The 20,274-nt window shown below is 32.2% G+C and overlaps 1 protein-coding gene across 13 annotated transcripts in view; it reads left to right on the top strand.

The window, feature by feature from the left end:
* Positions 1-20,274, top strand: part of slc12a7b (solute carrier family 12 member 7b) — a 107,250-nt gene that overhangs the window by 74,130 nt on the left and 12,846 nt on the right. For all 13 annotated transcript variants that reach the window (XR_012399583.1, XR_012399582.1, XM_005162914.6 and 10 more), the window contains exons 5-17: positions 394-448; positions 596-726; positions 926-1,167; positions 2,638-2,849; positions 4,913-5,077; positions 6,946-7,044; positions 7,216-7,273; positions 8,435-8,609; positions 9,667-9,785; positions 9,859-9,957; positions 12,128-12,247; positions 12,383-12,487; positions 18,651-18,819. Coding sequence is in view for 11 of the 13 variants with exons in the window: in XM_005162914.6 (XP_005162971.1) it covers positions 394-448; positions 596-726; positions 926-1,167; positions 2,638-2,849; positions 4,913-5,077; positions 6,946-7,044; positions 7,216-7,273; positions 8,435-8,609; positions 9,667-9,785; positions 9,859-9,957; positions 12,128-12,247; positions 12,383-12,487; positions 18,651-18,819 (1,749 nt within the window). In the remaining 2 variants the exon portion in view is untranslated. The remainder of the gene's footprint in view (positions 1-393; positions 449-595; positions 727-925; positions 1,168-2,637; positions 2,850-4,912; positions 5,078-6,945; positions 7,045-7,215; positions 7,274-8,434; positions 8,610-9,666; positions 9,786-9,858; positions 9,958-12,127; positions 12,248-12,382; positions 12,488-18,650; positions 18,820-20,274) is intronic.

Genomic DNA, 20,274 nt, shown 5'->3' with positions numbered 1-20,274 from the left:
GCGTGCGTGCGTGCGTGTGTGTGTGTGTGTGTGTGTGTATGCGTGTGCGTGCGTGTGCGTGTGCGCGTGTGCGTGTGTGCGCGCGCGTGTATGACTAAAATTTAAATGTAATTTTTTTATTTTATATTTAATTTACTTTTTTAAGCTAAATTTAATGTTTAATTTTAATTGTTAATTTAATTTAAAATGTGTTTTTTTGTATTTAGATTTATGTAACATTCATTTACATATTGTATATTCTCGTTTTAAACTCTAAATAATGTTAATTATTTGATTTTAATTTACATTGAAAAAATGTCATCAATATGTTTAATGTTTAGTTTTATTTTATAGCATTTTATTTCATTTTAGTTAGTAATTGTGTTTTATTGTGTTTTTGTTTTTTGTTCACAGACAATGTTGACCGCCATATCAATGAGTGCCATTGCCACAAACGGTGTTGTCCCAGGTAAGACACTTTCATATTAATTTACAACGTAAACGTGTGTGCATGTCAGAAATCTTTTCTAAACCAGTGTTTTCCACAGTGTTGTCATTGACGTTGAGTGTTTTGTTTTGCTGTGTTGACTGATGATGTGCTGGTGTTTTTGTGCAGCCGGTGGCTCGTACTACATGATCTCTCGCTCTTTGGGCCCTGAGTTTGGTGGCGCTGTGGGTTTGTGTTTCTATCTGGGCACCACATTCGCCGGTGCCATGTACATCCTCGGCACCATCGAGATCCTGCTGGTGAGAGTTCATTAATACAGCTTCATTAAGACACTGTGAAGCAGGAATATCTGTAAACGAGTGTATAATATATTAAATATTCATGACATATTCTTATTTGACTCCTAAGAATGTTCTCTTTCCTCTGTTCAGTATAAAGTTAAACACTTGACCTGACAGTAAACTGAAGTGTGGATGTTTATTGTGTGTTGTGTGTCAGACGTACATCGTGCCGAGCGCCGCCATCTTTAAAGCAGAGGATAAAGCTGATGAGGCGGAGGCTCTGCTGAATAACATGCGTGTTTACGGCACCTGCTGCCTGACGCTCATGGCTCTCGTGGTGTTCGTCGGAGTCAAGTACGTCAACAAGCTGGCGCTGGTTTTCCTGGCCTGTGTGGTTCTTTCTATATTGGCCATCTATGCAGGAGTCATCAAAACCATCTTCGAGCCGCCCGTCTTTCCGTAAGTCTGACTGTCAGATTTATACCAATTACTTGCATTATATTTTATTTTATTTAAATTTGTTTTATTTAATTAGTTTTTTATTATTTATTTATTTAGTTAGTTTTAAAAAAATAGTTTTTTTTATTCTGTTAAAACTACACAAATTTTTATTATATACTTTTTAAACATTTTTAAATGGTTAATGAAATTGAATTAAAAGTTTAGTTTTTAGTTTATTTTTTTTGCTTTTGTTTTGTTGAATCTACCAGAAACAAAAAAACAGCATGACATTTTTTTAATTTATATTTATTATTATTTTATTAAATTTTTTCATTCATTCATTTTCTTTTTCGGCTTAGCCCCCTCATAAATCTTGAGTTGCCACAGCAGAATGAACCGCCAACTTATCCAGCATATAATTTACGCAGCGGATGCCCTTTCAGCTGCAACCCAGTACTGGGAATTTATTTTATTTTATTTTAATGGTAATTATTAATTAACTGTTGAAATTTTAAAAAACAAAACAAAAGATATCATTATTTAAAATAAATTTAAATTAATAAAAGTTAATTAAATTGATTATTTATTTTACTTTATTTTTTTAAAGTAAAAATAAAAATAAAGAAATTTATCTAAATGAAGATGAAGGACACTTGAAATGAAAAAAACTTTAAAAATATATCCAAATGATTATTTAGTGTGTAACAGTTTAAATTAATTATTTTTTTTATTTTATTTTTTATCTTATTTTACATTATTTAGTTTAATTCAACATTTTATTTACTTTAATTTTGTTTAAGTGCATGTTAATTATAAAAACCTACGCCAACACGGGGAGAACATGCAAACTCCACACATGAACGCAAAACGACCCAGCCGGGGCTTAAACCAGTGACCTTCTTGCTGTGAGGTGATTGTGCTACCCACTACTCCACCGTGCTGTCCTATTATATTATTACTACTATTATTATTATTTTTATAATATTTTAATCAGGGCGACACAGTGGCGCAGTAGGTAGTGCTGTTGCCTCACAGCAAGAAGGTCGCTGGTTCGAGCCTGTGTTTGCTTGGGTTTCCTCCGGGTGCTCCGGTTTCCCCCACAGTCCAAACACATGCAGTACAGGTGAATTGGATGGGCTAAATTGTCCGTAGTGTATGAGTGTGTGTGTGTGAATGTGTGTGTGGATGTTTCCCAGAGATGGGTTGCGGCTGAAAGGGCATCCGCTGCGTAAAAACGTGCTGGATTAGTTGGTGGTTCATTCCGCTGTGGCGACCCCAGATTAATAAAGGGACTAAGCCGAAAAGATAATGATTGAATGAATGGATATTTTAATCAGTTAAATTTCATGTTAAGTGCGCATTAATTATAATAATATTTATATGCTAATCATTTTTTTTTAGCTTTTTTGTGCTTTGGTGAATAAAAAAATCCAAACAAATGTACATAGCCTTCTCATAAATGTGAATGGTGTGTTGTGTGTCCTGCAGGGTGTGTGTGTTGGGCAACAGGACACTGCAGAACCACGACTTTGACAAGTGCATGAAGACAGAAATAATCGACAACGTGACGGTGACCACCAAACTCTGGTCCCTGTTCTGCTCGGGGCCGGAGCTCAATGCCAGCTGTAATGAATATTTCACCCTCAACAGCGTCACCGAGATCCAGGGCATCCCCGGCCTCACCAGCGGAGTCATCTCAGGTCAGAAACACACACACACACACACACACACACACACACACACACACACACACACACACACACACACACACACACACACACACAACAGCTCAGATCAGTTTTATATAGGGTATAGGAAAATATTAATGGGGTGGGAAAAAATAATAAGCTAATCCGCTTCATTTCCAACTAGTTTTAATATTGAGTTCACACAGATATGAAGATATTTGGCTGAGTATGATGAAATGTGTTTGTCTTTGAATCATTGTAAATAAATTAATCAAATCCAAAAACTAAATCAAATAAAAAAATACAAACTATTTTATAAATAAACTGTGTCCATGGATCTGTGTGTGTGTGTTTGTGTGTGTGTCTACACGTGTGTTTGTGTGTGTTTGTTTGAATCCATGACTCACTCGATTCATCCAAAATCATTTAAACCTAACAAATCTTTATTTGTTGCTCTGAGATGAAATGTCCTGCTTAATTTGAACTATATATATATATATATATATATATATATATATATATATATATATATATATATATATATATACATACACACACACACACACACACACAAGTTATATAGATATTAGAGCTACACAATTCTGGCTAAAATAAGAATCGCAATTTTTTGGCTTAAAATAATGATGAGGATTTTCTAACGATTCTGTAGATCTAAAATACATGTTAATGAGTCTGCTATTAATATTGTTACTTTCAAACATATGACAAAACAATAATAAAAATATTATGCGTAGGTCTGCTGGTTAAAATACTAAACATTGAGTAGAGTTTGAATGGTGGAATGGTGGAATACATCATTACATGAAGACAGAAATGACATTTTTGGGTGAATTATACCTTATAAATGCTCAATGTGACGCTTTCAAATACAGTATGTGACACTTTCAACATCATTTGGAGGTGTCCATGTGGCTGAGCAACGAGTGTGAAACAATGTGAAGACTTGTGCAGCCGCCTTTGCTTCTCTTCTGAACTTAAAAAAAATGATTGGCAGAATGGTAGAAATGCTGGATTAAGATCATCTAGAGCAGGAGTCACCAATCTTGGTCCTGGAGGGCCGGTGTACCTGCAAGGTTTTGCTCCCACTTGCCTCAACACACCTGTCTGGGTGTTTCGAGTATTCCTAGTAAGACCTTGATTAGCTTGTTCAGGTGTGTTTGATTAGGGTTGGAGCTAAAATCTGCAGGACACCTGTCCTCCAGGAACAAGTTTGATGACCCCTGATCCAGAGGGTCGAATCAAGATCTGGATCTTTTTTGATTAACCCTGCAGCTCTAATATATATATATATATATATATATATATATATATATATATATATATATATATATATATATATATATATATATATATATATTAGGAGTTGAACGACTTAAGATTTTTGGAAGTCGACTTTTATATCATCAAAGTCGAGTCAACGTTGATTAGTTGTTGGTGGCATCATCGATAAAACACACAATCCCAAAATTGGCAATTTATTTGCAGGAAATGCATCCACATGCTGTTTGACAGCTCATATCACGCAGCAAAAATAATGCAACATTACCAAAGACTGATTTTAGTGCAAAACAAATGCACTGTGGACACTTTTATTTTAGCGCAGGCTTGTTTTACTGCTATAAATGCTGTCAACACATTGATCATTGCATGTTCTTGTAAGAATGTAACAGTAACAGATATTTCAGTGCAGAAATAATGCATGCGTCATCAGCACACAGATATATAAAAGCAGTATCACAATTTCTATGATGCACACATGCTGATATCGTCATCCTTTCCTGTATAATAATACTGAACCATATCATCTCTTATGAATATTAAAACACAAAACCATACAGGGTTTTTTTTGTTGTTGTTGTTGCGTGTTTTGAAGAATTCAATCTGTATTCTTCATCATGCAGTCAATTCTTGTATACTCTGAAGTTAATTTGTTTTAGTTTGTTTTATAAAGTGAACAACATGTTATCAAAGACTAATAACCATTAGATTCATTAGATTAAAGATTAATAACCATCACACATCACTAATATTGAGCTGTTGTATGGTTTGCACAGAGAACATGTGGGGAAAGTACGGTCCGGCCGGGATGCTGGTGGAGAAAGATATACCGTCTGTGTCTGCCAGTGATTCCTCGCAGGATAAATACATGCCGTATGTGGTCAATGACATCACTGCCTTCTTCACGCTGCTGGTGGGAATCTACTTCCCCTCAGTCACAGGTATGAACATCTTTACGCATCATAGGGAGGAAATAATCAACTGTGCAGCATCCCAATTCACACACTTCTACATCCTAATATTAGTGAAGCAAAGGTTCATACTTTTGAGTGTGTAACAGAAGAGCATGCAAGCTTTTGAACATACTACTTCCTCATTAATAGTATGTTGCTGAGTTGCATACCTTGTCAATAATCTCGACACATTATCCACATTTCTTTTATATTTAATTACCATATTGAAGATTCAGCAGCAACAGCAGCAGCAGGTTAATCTGCCATTCACGAGTCCTTCATGCAGAGAAATCTCCTCAGGTGTTTGGGTAAATCTGCATTCAGAGAAGTTCACATTGTTGTTGCAGATGAAATATAGCATGAATAGTGTGATTGAAATATTTTCCACTTGGCTAGATATTAACAGTCAAACAAACAAATAGTTCATCCAAAACTGAAGATGTCTGTCTGTAGCCTGGTCATCGCTTATGATGACGAAGTGTAAAATCTTGAAAGAATGGCAGCATCAATCCTCATCACTGCTGATTTATTTTTCTTTCAGCTCATATTCTCTAGTGTGATCTAGTGATGAGCACGAGTCTGTCTAACGCTCTCAGATTCCTTTGGAGCTCAGCAGGTCCTCATGTGAACCCTGTAAACACAGCGATAGCATTTCAGGACACGGCCTGAGTCTCATAATACACATTGAGCTTTGGAGAAAATGACACATTGAGCTTGGAAGTATGATCAGTGTATTTTTATGTGCTCCAAAATACCTTTAAACATTGTTTAAACAAGTTAAAATAATCGCAACTGAATGCAGAAATAAATTTAAACATGAAAACTAAAGGAATGCAGTACATTTTGGCTGAGTATTAATTCATTCATTTCATTCATTCATTTTCTTGTCAGCTTAGTCCCTTTATTTATCCGAGGTCGCCACAGCGGAATGAACCGCCAACTTATCCAGCACGTTTGTACGCAGCGAATGCCCTTCCAGCCGCAACCCATCTCTGGAAAACATACTGTACGCACACACACACACACACACTCATACACTACGGACAATTTAGCCTGCCCAATTCACCTGTACCTCATGTCTATGCACTGTGGGGAAAACCGGAGCACCCGGAGGAAACCCACGCGAACACAGGGAGAACATGCAAACTCCACACAAAAACGGCAACTGAGCCGAGGTTCGAACCAGCGACCTTCTTGCTGTGAGAGGACAGCACTACCTACTGCGCCACTGCATCGCTGATTGAGTATTAATATAACACAAAAAATTTTTTACTTATAAATTACATGAAATATTCAGTCAGTTCAGTCATTTTAAAATGAATTAGCTAATACCAACACAAAATGTATTGAACGTAATGTAAAGTAACTCTATCCAGTGTTTTTACAACTCCAAATACATTTATTTATGAATTTCTGGAACAATATTTGTTATATATAGATCAGTTTTTGTTTATTTTTTTATATTTTCTGTTTTGCCATTTTATTAATTTCTTGTTTTTTTATGTTTCTCTTTAGTTTTATTTACATTTTTGTAATTTTATTTGTTTAACTTGATCATTTTTTAATTGTTTTATTATGTAAAGAACATATTTACTAGTTTATGGTTTTGATTTTATTACCAAAACACAGTTTTTGCCACTGAATTGAAGGTGTAAATAGTTTTGCTAAATTAATAGATGTAAATTAATTTGAATCAGGAACATTATGCAATTTTGCTTGTCAATCACATATACACCAAGATTATTTTAGCTATTATTTTTCCATCTTCATAAGTGGTGACCATTTTATTTCAGCTTCTTAAAAACACTTTTTTAAGATCACACATATCTGTAATCTGTATTTCCTCTGTTCTTCAGGTATCATGGCTGGATCCAACAGATCCGGAGATCTCAGAGATGCTCAGAGGTCCATTCCCATCGGCACCATCCTCGCCATAGCAACCACCACCATCATCTGTATCCTTCATCACTATAAAATTCACTGTGCTTTCTAAAGTTACTTCAAATCCATTGCTTTATCATTTCACTAAAGGAAAAACAATGCGCTCAAGCCTAAATCCCTGACCGGTGTAATAAGATCTGCTGTTTCTCCTCTGCACGGATGCTTTTCTTAACAATGTACCTCAGATCTGTCCTGTGTGGTGTTGTTCGGCGCCTGCATTGAGGGAGTGGTGCTGAGAGACAAGTGAGCACTTTCTGTTTCTCCGTTTACATTTTCCTGAAGAAATATACTGGAAATCTGCTATGAATAGCTAATTATTTCCATGTAAAGCCTGTTTATGAGCTGCAGTCAAAGAACTCTCTATATCAGATAGAGTTGTCTGAGTCATTGAGATGTGATTATATCATAGAAAACCTCTTGTGTGTGTTTCAAAAACTAGTGTGCTCCCTATCTAGACAGCACTTGAGGCATCATAGACTGTTGCAAAGATTCATCAATCAAACATAGTTTATACAACGTTACAGATTCATAAATCAATCATATATTCAAAAAATTAAATTTGGGAATTCAAATAATGTTTTCTCTCCAGATTACTGCTGTTTACAGTGTACTTTCTACATAGACCGCATTTAAAGAGATAGTTCACCCAAAAATGAACATTTACTCACTATGTTATCACCCCAAAGTGGTTTCAAACCTTTATGAGTTTGTTCTGTTGAACACAAAAGAAGATATTTTGAAGAATGCTGAAAACCTGTAACCATTGACTTCTATAGTAGGAAAACAGGTACAGTACATTTCCATCATGATTTATTTGAAGACACATACAGTACTAAAATTTCACTCAGTGTAACAATAATATATATACATACAATAGTAACATTATACACACTAGTATATATATATATATATATATATATATATATATATATATATATATATATATATATATATATATATATATATATATATATATATATATATATACACACACACACACACACACTCATAAACGCTTCATTAGGCAAATTCAGAAAACGACTCCTCTAATGACATATTAAAGGGATAGTTCCCACACAAAAAAAGGAAAACTGATTCACTATTTACAGACTTTTATGAATTTCTTTGTTCTGTAGAACATAAAACAAGATATTTTGAAGAATGCTGAAAACCTGTAACCATTGACTTCCATGGTAGGAAAACAAATACTATAGAAGTAAATAGTTACATTTTTTTGAAAGGTTTGTGAATGATGATGGAATGTGTCATTTTTTAGGTGAAATACGCCTTTAACGCTGCCCCATAAATAATAATATATTTATGTTTTATGCAGTATTACAGGGCATCAATGTGAGGTGGTTTGAAATATTAATATATGTTTGTTTGTTTAATTGTCTGCTTTAGGTTTGGAGACTCTGTGAAAGGGAATCTGGTGATTGGTACATTGTCCTGGCCCTCCCCCTGGGTGATTGTGATTGGCTCTTTCTTCTCCTGCTGTGGGGCGGGGCTTCAGAGTCTCACCGGTGCCCCCCGACTGCTGCAGGCCATTGCGCGGGACGGCATCGTGCCCTTCCTCGAGGTACAGTCTGCAGAAAAATCATACTAATATTAATAAAGATCTTGAAAGGTCTCGAAATTGCAACCATTTTGGTCGCATATGCATCTGAAATTTAATTATGTTGTCTCACACACATTTTTACTTGCTCAAGCTACTTAATCAAAATGAGAAACAATTCTTGAGATTTCATTGGGACAACTTAATTTTTTATGTTCAATCCACATAAATTTGTTAAGTTAACTTAGTCGATTTGTGTTGAGACAACATGAATGAATTATGTGGAACCCTGCATTTTTTACAGTGTTATATATTTAGGAGCAAAAGTGTAGAGCTATGATAAGAAATGTAATTAATTTTTGTTATTATTATCAATCATTATCGTCATCATTAAAATTTATAATTATTGGACATGATTTTGGAATTATTGCTCAAACAAGTGAACGCAGCATTAGGTTGATGCTGTTTTTTGCTAGTTCTGATTGTTGTTGTTTTCAAATACAGTAAAAACAATTAATATACAATTTGCAATGGTGCTCATTCATTTTTCGTGGGTGTTTCTTAATTGTTGAAGTTGGGAGCACCGATGCTAAATAATATCTATAATTATGTTTTATATAAATGCTTTCTAATAATTGCATCCATTTATTAAATTATTAGTTTTAGTAATGTTAGTACTATATCCAAAAACTGTTTAATTTTCATTTAATATTTATGTTTTATTTCAGCTTTATTTCAGTGATTTTAATAGCTTTATATAACAATAGCAACATTTTTTTATACTTTAACCTTATTTTTACACTTTATTTTTAGTCAACTCACTAACAGATTTTTTTTACATTGACTAAAAATACAATTACATCTTAATTAGATATTATATTTTAATTAGATTACAATTGTTACTTAGAAAATGTAAAAATTATTTGTTAACTCAAGTTTCCTTCAAGTGGTTTCAGAAGCATCCAGCAAATTAGATCTTTGTTAATGCAAGATAATCATTGCTTTAAAGTAAATAAGATAAGTTGGCTCTTTTGATTGATGATTGATCTTAGTATTATTGTTCACATACGTTGTCTCTCAGGTGTTTGGTCATGGAAAAGCTAACGGCGAGCCAACGTGGGCTCTTCTTCTGACCGCTCTGATCTGTGAAAGTGGAATCCTCATCGCTTCTCTTGATGCTGTGGCTCCAATCCTTTCAATGTGAGTCTGATTTCTGCAGTCGTTTACCTGTGATGATGACAGACTGTGAGATTGACCGTGTTTCTGTCCTCAGGTTTTTCCTCATGTGTTATCTGTTCGTGAACCTGGCTTGTGCTCTGCAGACGCTGCTCAGGACGCCCAACTGGAGACCACGCTTCAAATACTACCACTGGTCAGAAAAACAACTCTCTAATACCACTGGGTTTACTGTGCAAAATACAATAAACATGCAAAACATTATTGTAACTCATAATAACTCTATTCTATTTGAATTTATGTTTAAATGTTAATAATAATTTTTGGGTTACACTTTATTTTAAGTGGCTCGAACTTATTTGTATGTACACCAAAAATAAATAATTGGTTACACTATAACTAATGTTTAAATACTTGTTTTTACATTGTACTTATACTTGATTAAATACCTGCATGTAATTACATCTGTAATTAAATTCTGTAAGTACATTTGTAATTACACTGTTGACCATCCCATACACCTTAACCCTACTCATAAAACTACCCATACATCCAAACCTGTCTCTAACCTGAATCATATTGCCACCTCAAGAGCACCACAAGTGTTCTGCAATACATTATGAACACATTAAGTACACTATATTTATATTTTGATGAAAGTACACAGTAGTTAAGGCCACTTAATATTAAGTAGGACCATTTTTTGCAATGCTGCATCATTGCTCTGATTTTTGTGTGTTGAATGGCTTTATTTTAAACTAGTTAAACATGTATGCATGCATACTAATAAAATATGCATATGAATAACATTAATATTCAATTCATATCAAACTCAACCTATTCAAAAAGAGATCATCAGATCCTACTCCCATTATTACTAATGCCCAATCACAATCAGCCGAAATAAATAAAAAAATCAGTCATAACATTTTGAAAAATAAAAAAAATACTACTTAAATACTATTATCTGTATCTATCGTAATACTAACTACACTCACTGGCCACTTTATTAGGTACACCTTATTAGTACGGGTTGGACTGATTTTTTTCTTCAGAACTGCCTTAATCCTTCATGGCAGAGATTAAACAAGGTACTGGAAATATTCCTCAGAGATTTTGCTCCATATTGACATGATAGCATCACACAGTTGCTGCAGATTTGTCGGCTGCACATCCATGATGCCAATCTCCTGTTCCAACACGTCCCAAAGCTGCTCTATTGCATTGAGCTCTGGTGACTGTGGAGGCCATTTGAGTATAGTGAACTCATTGTCATGTTCAAGAAACCAGTCTGAGATGATTGAGCTTTATGACATGGTGTGTTATCCTGCTGGAAGTAGCCATCTTCTGATGGGTACACCGTGGCCATAAAGGAATGGAATCAGCAACAATACTCAGTTTGAACTGCAGCAGATCATCTTGACCATGTCTACATGCCTAAATGCAATAAGTTGCTGCCATGTGACTGACTGATTAGAAATTTGCATTAATGATCAGTTGGACAAGTGTACCTAATAAAGTGGCCAGTGAGTGTATACTGTATCTGTTGTTCATAACTCTTCAGTGTCACATCAGACTCTCTCAGAATGATTTACTTGATATAGAATGTCTTTTAATAAATCATCAGTGTCCAATGAATGAGTATTAATAGTACTAACATATATAACTCTGTAAATGGCACTTACTGAAATATTTATTGGGAAAAGTATGGAGTGTTAGTTGTTATTACACAACTTTTAAACTTTTATGACTTTATTATACTTTATTATTATATTTATTTATGTTTAGGAATTATTATATTTTATATTTCGATAATAATAATAATAATATATATGTTTATGATCCCATTTTCAGCTAAAAAAAACCCTGTATTTATCATTAAAATGTTTGAATAAAGGTGTCATTGCTCAAATTAAAACATTTTTGAGAGCTTCATTAATATTTAATGAAATTTTATTGGTAAATTCAGCTTATACCACTGTAGTTGAGGTATAAAAAATATTAATGACCGTGTTATATGATTCAATACATATTTATAATGGCCTTATGACCATTATCGTCATGGCAGATTTAGGATGAGATTTGTTGTCTTGGTAAGGTCAAGACATGTAATGGTTGTGATGTATTTGTTTTTGCCAAGTTTTCATAAGAAACAATGTCATCTTTACATTTAAAATGTCATAACTGAGCAAATGACACTTAATAACAGTGGTCATAAGCATGCATAAAATCTCATTCACATTCATGACATTATAAAGGTTTCATGACAGTCTTATGAACACCTTTACTTAAGTTACCAAATATTTAAAACTATTTAGACATGTATTCTTGGTCTCATTTAAAGCATATTTTCTGTCATCTTCCAGGGCTCTGTCGTTCCTGGGCATGAGTTTGTGTCTGGCTCTGATGTTCATATCCTCCTGGTACTACGCTCTGGTGGCCATGCTCATCGCTGGATGCATCTACAAGTACATCGAGTACCGCGGGTAAGAGCTGAAGCGCATTACACCGTGCAGACCGTAAGCTGATTACTGATCCGGCGGCCTTTATCTGACTGAGTGATTGACTGCTGAAGCTCACTGTGTGTTCACACCCACTCTTTTCTATATGTGTGTGTTCAGGGCGGAGAAGGAATGGGGCGACGGGATCCGCGGTCTGTCCCTTAATGCTGCACGATATGCTCTCATTCGGCTGGAGGAAGCACCGCCACACACCAAAAACTGGAGGTGAGGACGATCGAAAACTCACAAATACTAAGTGCAATTATAATCAGAATGTCATTTACAAAGGAGGTGAATGCACAAAACAGGGGTCACCTATGAAATGATCTATTAAAACACAAACTTGACAGGAGAATATGCACAGCTGTAATTAAACTTTAGGTATAAACGTTGTAACAATAATATTAAATATTCACTTAATTTAAGCACTTTAAAGGGCACCTGTTATGCAAAAATCGTGTGGGAACAGTGTATGCTCCGCCCTCTTTTAGATTTAAATCTCATTTGAATTTAAAGCGACAGTCACCAAATCTCCACAATTATTTTCAAAGCCTAAAAGGGTCAAATTCAGAGAGTTAGAAAACATTTTCAGTGTGCTAGTTTGAGCTGAAACTTCACACACACACACTCTAGAGACATCAGAGATTTATTTTAAATTTTGTAAAAAGGGGCATAACAGGTTTATTGTAAATTATCATATGAGCCATAATCAATAATAAATACATTTAAATGTATTATTGTATTATTATATTAGATGTATATTTTAGGAAGATTTCTATGCAATATTGTACAAATTGTATATATATTTTTGTAAACCACATAGTACAAAAGTATCTTTTTGAATAAAATTATTACTTTTATACTACATGTTACAAGTTACTACATGTTACTTTTATAAAACAGGTATGTTAAATTGATCAAAAGTGAAAGTAATGATGTAATGTTTGTCTATTTGTAATGTTTGCAAATAGATCTCTTTTAAATAAGGTGATCTTTCTGGTCATGCATAAATCCTTAAAGTTTTTATTTATCATAGCTGCAACAAAAACTAAATTAAATTAAATTAAATTAATAATAAGTACTGTTTTTTCCCCCATACAGCAAGAGCATATTAATAAGTTAATCAAAAGTGAAAGTAGAAATAATCACAATGTTGGCAAATAGATCTGGTTCAAATAAATTTAACTTCGTTCATCTATGAACTTTAAAGAAATTTCATGTATCATAGTTGGCACAAAAATATAATAATAAATTAATAAATTAAATTAAATCAATTTAAAAAGTATTTTTACATTTTTTTTTCCCATACAGAAAGGGCATTTTAAAACGGATCAAAAGTGAAAGTAAAACTAAGATTAATTACAAGCAAAATAAAAGTTTGTTTTAACATAATATATGTGAATGTGTATTTTACATATGTGATACTTTTTGTATATTTAACTGATATTTTAATTTATATATAATTTGTATCATATACACATATATTTAATATCCAAATATAAAAAATAACTTTTTCTAAAATATATGCATGCATCATGTGTGTATTTATAATTTTATATATATTTATAATTTATATATATATATATATATATATATATATATATATATATATATATATATATATATATATATATATACACACACACACACACACACACACACATACATACATACATACATACGTACATACATAATAAATACACACAGTACACCATTTGAATTATGTAAAAATAAACTTTTTTATTTTGTATGTGAATCATTTTGCCAAGCACTGTTTATAATGTTAGCAAATTAATCTGTTTCAAACAAATTCACATTTCTGTTCATCCATGATTTCTTAAAACAATTGGATTTATTGAATTGCCACATAAATATGATGCTGCTTTTTTAAATAACTAACTAAATAAAAGTAGAAAGAGCATGATCTGCTCAAAAATGTTTAAACAAGATAATAATCAGAAATGTTTCAATATCAGCAGATACAATTGATTTCTGAAGAATCCAGTGACACTAAATGACTAATGATGATGTTAATTCAGTATTAATTCACAGAAGTAAATTGCATTTTAAAATATATTCTCTTACCAAACAGATTTTTCAAAGTGTGATAATATTTCAGAGTTTTACTTTATTTCTAACTAAATAAATGTGGCCTTGGTGAACATAAAAACAGCATAAACTGACCTCAGACTTTTAAATCAAATATGTATCATGTTTATCACAAACTCTAAAGTTCAATGAAAAACCAAATGCTCTCCTACACTGGTCAACTCTTCAGTGTTATAATCCATGCAGAATCAGTATTGGATTTTTCTCTGAGCTTTCAGTAATCTTTGATAGATTAAATAACCTGTATACAACGAGACACAATGAAAGTTCAGCCGTCTTTCAGGAATCAGGTCAAATCTGTTCATTCCTCTAATCTACAGAGGAGAAACTGAGCTGTATTTGTTCTTTGACATTTGTGAACGTCTCCGTCAAAGGACATCGTGTTTCTGTCTAAGCCTCTTTAGTGGACTCTTCTTTGACTGATTCACAACTCTAATAAAATAAAAGCATCAAAAAATGTTACTAAAATCAGGTGTTTGGAAAAGTTTACTTGATACTGAGGAAACATTTCTCATTTTCAAAAATCTAAAAAAAAAATAAACAATATTAAAAATGTCAAAGACATCACAAAAAAATAAATCACAAAAATGTAAGTGTGTATTTCCCATGAGCCTGTGTTGATTAAATGTTTACATTTATTTGATCTATTTTAAATAAATGAAACTTTCTGTTCATCCATTAATCATGAAAAAAATACATTTTATTTTTATTACTCTATAAATATACTCTATAAATATATTTTATTTTTATTATTATTTATTTATATTATCACTGTACTGTTTAACACTGAAAAACATTATATATAAAAAATAATGTAAATAATATCAAAAACATTAAAACATTAAAAACATTAAAACTTTACAAGATATTGAAATAACTGAATACAAAATATTAATGAAAAACTAGAGATTGTTTTAAATTATCTTAATAAAAGAATACAGCTTAAATGACACTGATTAACTCAAATGAATGACTTAAATATTTTTATTAAAGGGTTGATCTCTCAGATAAAAATGAAAAAAATCTTTAAAAAAAAGAAAAAATCTAAGTTCAACAAAATAATTGCAACTTAAAAAATGTAAAAGATATTGCAATAAAATGTATACAAAATATAAATAAAAAATAAAAAATAAATAAAAAAATATTTAAAATTATAGTAAAAAAAATCAAAAAACATTTGACTAACACAAATTACAATGAGATTCAAGTAGTTTTTTTATCATTAATTAATAAAAGCAATGATATTATCTTGATGCAAAAACAATCCATGAGATGAAGATTAAAAAAACTTTAAATTTTAAAAAAATTAGTTAAAAATGTATAGATAATGCAATAAATTAATTCAGAATGTTAATAAAAACTATCATCTATTTTTAAATTATAGTAATAAAAAATAGTTTTAAAAAACTTAAATATTAACACTTAAATGACAATGGGAATCGAATAGTTTTTTTAGCAATAATATTATCTTGATGCTAAACAAAATCCTTGAGAGGAAGTAAAATATTTAAAAAAAAAATAAAGCTATTGTATAAGATATTGCAATAAATGAATTTAAAATATCAATAAATATACATTATTTTAAATTATATAAAACAAATATATTAAGACAAACTCAAATTACAGGAAGTTTTTAAATAATTGAATGATTAATAAAAGCAGTAGACAAAAATAAAGTATGAGATAAAGTAAAATAAAAAAATGTTAAATAAAAAGTAAAACTTAAAAAACATTATTCAAAATATTCAGAAAACTACAAACTATTTAACATTGTAGTAAAAATGTTTTTAAGACTGACAGATGTCAATGAGAATCAAGTACTTAAACCATTAATAAAATCAATAATAGTAGCTTGATAGTTAAAAAAAAAAAAAACAGTGATAAAGTAAAATAAAAAAAAAAGACAAATGTTTCACGCTTCAGAATGAGTTTGTGAACTGATTTCCCAGCTGCACTCCAGTAACCTCTATCAGGTTTAATTTGAGCGAGTTTCCCTGACTCATCTGCTGCAGGATTGAGTGTAGAGTAAATCATCATTAATGATAATGTGGTGGTGAGCTTTCACATCTAACCTCAGATTGACATCATTCACCTGAAAGCATCACACCTGCGACAGTCCTGCAATAATCCTTTAATCCAGAGCCAGAAAAACCTCCAGGGCTTTAAATCTGGAGCCTCAGACTTCAGTTCTCCACAGCCTTCACTTTCACTGCGCCTGTAAATACTCAGAACAAATACATTAGACATGTACTGGGGCTGTTTAGCGTTGAGGATTCAACATCTGAAGATATAATGCACTAAAACTCTTCTCATATGCTTTCAAGTATTAAGTATATATATATATATATATATATATATATATATATATATATATATATATATATATATATATATATATATATATATATATATATTCATTCACTTTCTTTTCGGCTTAGTCCCTTTATTAATCTAGGGTCGCCACCGCGGAGTGAACCGCCAACTTATCCAGCATGTTTTTATGCAGCGGACGCCCTTTCAGCCGCAACCCATCTCTGGAAAACATCCATTCACATTCACTCACACACACTACGGACAATTGAGCTTACCCAATTCACCTGTACTCCCAGGCTCAAACCAGTAACCTTCTTGCTGTGAGGTGGCAGCACTACCTACTGCGCCACTGCGTCACCTATATATATATCAATAAGTAGACAAGTACTGTAATGAATTATGCATAACAGTGTGTATTAAAAACATTAAGAAGAACTTTACATGCTTTATGTGCAGTTTTAAGGACAATAAATGTTTTAGTTTATTTTGTAAAATTGTTCAATATATTACAATATCCATTTAATAGACAATAATAAATAATAATAAATAATAAACAGATATATTTATTAAAATAATATGTCAGTCATCAGACATATTTAGAAATTGAAAGATAATACAATTAAATTCAAGCGAAATATTGCAAAAATAATTTACAACCTACAAAATAAAAATTGGCTTCAGTACTGAGTAATCTCATGTATATATGCACAAATATAATATTGTATAGCCTCCTATAAAAATATATATACATTTAAAAGAGAGATTTGTGTGGGGTGTACTTATACGGTATGCTGAATACTGTATATATAATATTATTTATTTATTTATTATTTATACATCTGCCATCATTGACATTGGTATCAGCTATTGCATAAGTCATGTGCAGTTTTTATTTGAGATCATTTGCTCACATTAAATTGTATTATATAATAGTTTAGTCAGGGTTATTACAGTTGTCAACAGATAAACTAAATTCTTAGAAAATTATTTTATTTTAAATAAAGTAATAATTGAGTTGAAATACAATACAATATCACAATAAAATTGTTTTACATTATTAAGGCATTTGTTAACGTTTTATATTTATGACAAAAACTCAATGAAAAAACTGCAATGCTGCAAAAAATAAACATTATATAGACATTAAATAAACTTCATAAATGCCATAAGATAGCACAAACATAAATGAGCAAAATGTGAACTAAAATGAAGATAAAAAACAGAACATGTAAAAATAAAACCTGATAACTTAAAGATTAATAAGAGGATTACAATAAAGCTAAACAACACTGAATTGATGTTATATATATATATATTTTCCTTCATCCTATTACCCATCTGCCACCTGTGGCACAGGAATTAACTACAGTAAAGCCCACATCAGTCAGTTATGAATTATATATAGACATCTCTGGTCAATGTGTGTGTGTGTGCGTGCGTGTGCGTGCGTTGCGTGTGTTTGTGTGTGCGTGTGTGTGCGTGTTTGTGCGTGCTGGTTATCCTGGGGAGTGTTCAAGTGACTTCACTTATATAGTACAATATAAAAAATAAATAATCTAATAGAAATGCCTGTCGGTTAAAAAATAAGCCTAGATTAAAAGAAGATGGCCAAATGAGAACTTTTCTGTCAACTATAGTTAAACAACTTGTCATAAAGATGAGCACAAATGAAACCCTGCAAACAAAATAAAAACAGGAATGGAGAAAAGAGAGCTCTTCTGTTATCGGCTGTCAGTCAGCGCCCGCTCTGGTTTTCCGGCTCTATCTACAGTGTAAATGCAGACATCAGACATGAGTCACTTTGAATGTGAAAAAGTAAATGCACTAAAACTGTGTGCGCGTGCGTGTGCGTGTGTGTGTGTGTGTGTGTGTGTGTGTGTGTGTGTGTGTGTGTGTGTGTGTGTGTGTGTGTGTGTGTGTGTGTGTGTGTGTGTGTGTCTCTGTGTCTGTGTGTGTGCGCGCACAGACCTCAGATGCTGGTTCTACTCAATCTGGACTCAGAGCTGTGTGTGAAGCATCCGCGTCTCCTGTCCTTCACCACACAGCTGAAGGCTGGTAAAGGACTGACCATCGTGGGCTCCGTGCTGGAAGGAACATACCTGAGCAGAGAGAACCAGGCCAAACGCGCAGAGCAGGTACACACACACACACACACACACACACACATCTCAAAAACACTCTTTTGGAAACACTGTGTGGGAATTCATTCATTCGTTTTATTTTCTGCTTAGTCCCTTTATTAATAAGAGATCACCACAGCGGAATGAACCGCCAACTTATCCAGCATATGTTTTACGCAGTTGATGCCCTTCCAGTTGCAACCCATCACTGGGTAACATCCATACACACTCAATCACACACATACACTATGGACAATTCAGCTTACCCAATTCACCTGTACCGCATGTTTTTATACTTGTGGGGGAAACCGGAGCACCCGGAGGAAACCCACGCCAACACGGTTAGAACATGCAAACTCCATACGGAAACACCAACTGACCCAGCCGAGGCTCGAACCAGCAATCTTCTTGCTGTGAGGTGAACATGCTACCCACTGCGCCACCGTGCAGCCTGTGCGGGAAAATTAAGCCATTTTAAGGAGATCATTAGAAAAACTCAAACAGTACTGGGGGCAGCAGTTCTGTGATGGAGGATTAATTCATTTAAGAGTAATAAATAAAAACATTTTGGCTGAGAATGGGAGAATTTTTAATTTATGAAGTCTCTAGTTTATGAAAGAAAGGGTTAGATTAATTTTGAAGCTGAAGGGAGTTTTTGGGATGTAATTTAGATTAGATTACAACATAAAAAAAACTATTAATTGATTGTTAATTAATAATGTATTTTTATTATTAATATCAATGTTTTCATTATTAAGAAATTATTAATTTGAAAAGACAATATTAGGAATTTTTATTATTATATTCTACACCTAAAACTAATGCATTTGTGTTTATTTTTTAGGAGATATATATTTTGACTAAAATGATTTCTTAAGAAAGAAATTCCATTAAATAAAAGAATCCAAGTAGAAATATGTTAATAAAACATTATGATTCTAAACATTTATTCTATAAATCTATCCTTTATATGTTTATTTGTTGATACCGTAAATTTCCACATCTATTAAAAACTGCAGAATAATTAATAAATAAAGACACAATCTGTAAAAACACATGAAAGTATTAAGTATTAGTTTAAAATATTTGTTTTGGGAATGAGACATTTTATTTTGTGCAAAAAAGACAATAAAATATTTAAAATATTATGTAATTTAGTATAATTATGTAATGTATAACTCATTAAAAAGATACACTATTATGAATTTAAAATAATTACAATCTACACCTTAAAATTATTTTTTTTATTTCTTGCATTTTTTTTGTTAAAAATACATCAATACTAGTTTAACATGATTTTATATATATATATATATATATATATATATATATATATATATATATATATATATATATATATCTCATTTAAATGTTTAGTTTTTTGTATTTGTATTGTATTTGCATTGTTGAAACTCTTTGCTCTTAAAAACATTCTAGTGAAGAAAAAGTTCTCCTTATGTAAAGTGATTA

Source organism: Danio rerio, chromosome 24, assembly GCF_049306965.1.
Source record: "Danio rerio strain Tuebingen ecotype United States chromosome 24, GRCz12tu, whole genome shotgun sequence".
NCBI lineage: Eukaryota > Metazoa > Chordata > Actinopteri > Cypriniformes > Danionidae > Danio > Danio rerio.
The sequence above is the reverse complement of the archived record's forward strand: the minus strand, read 5'-3'. Positions and strand labels throughout refer to the sequence as shown.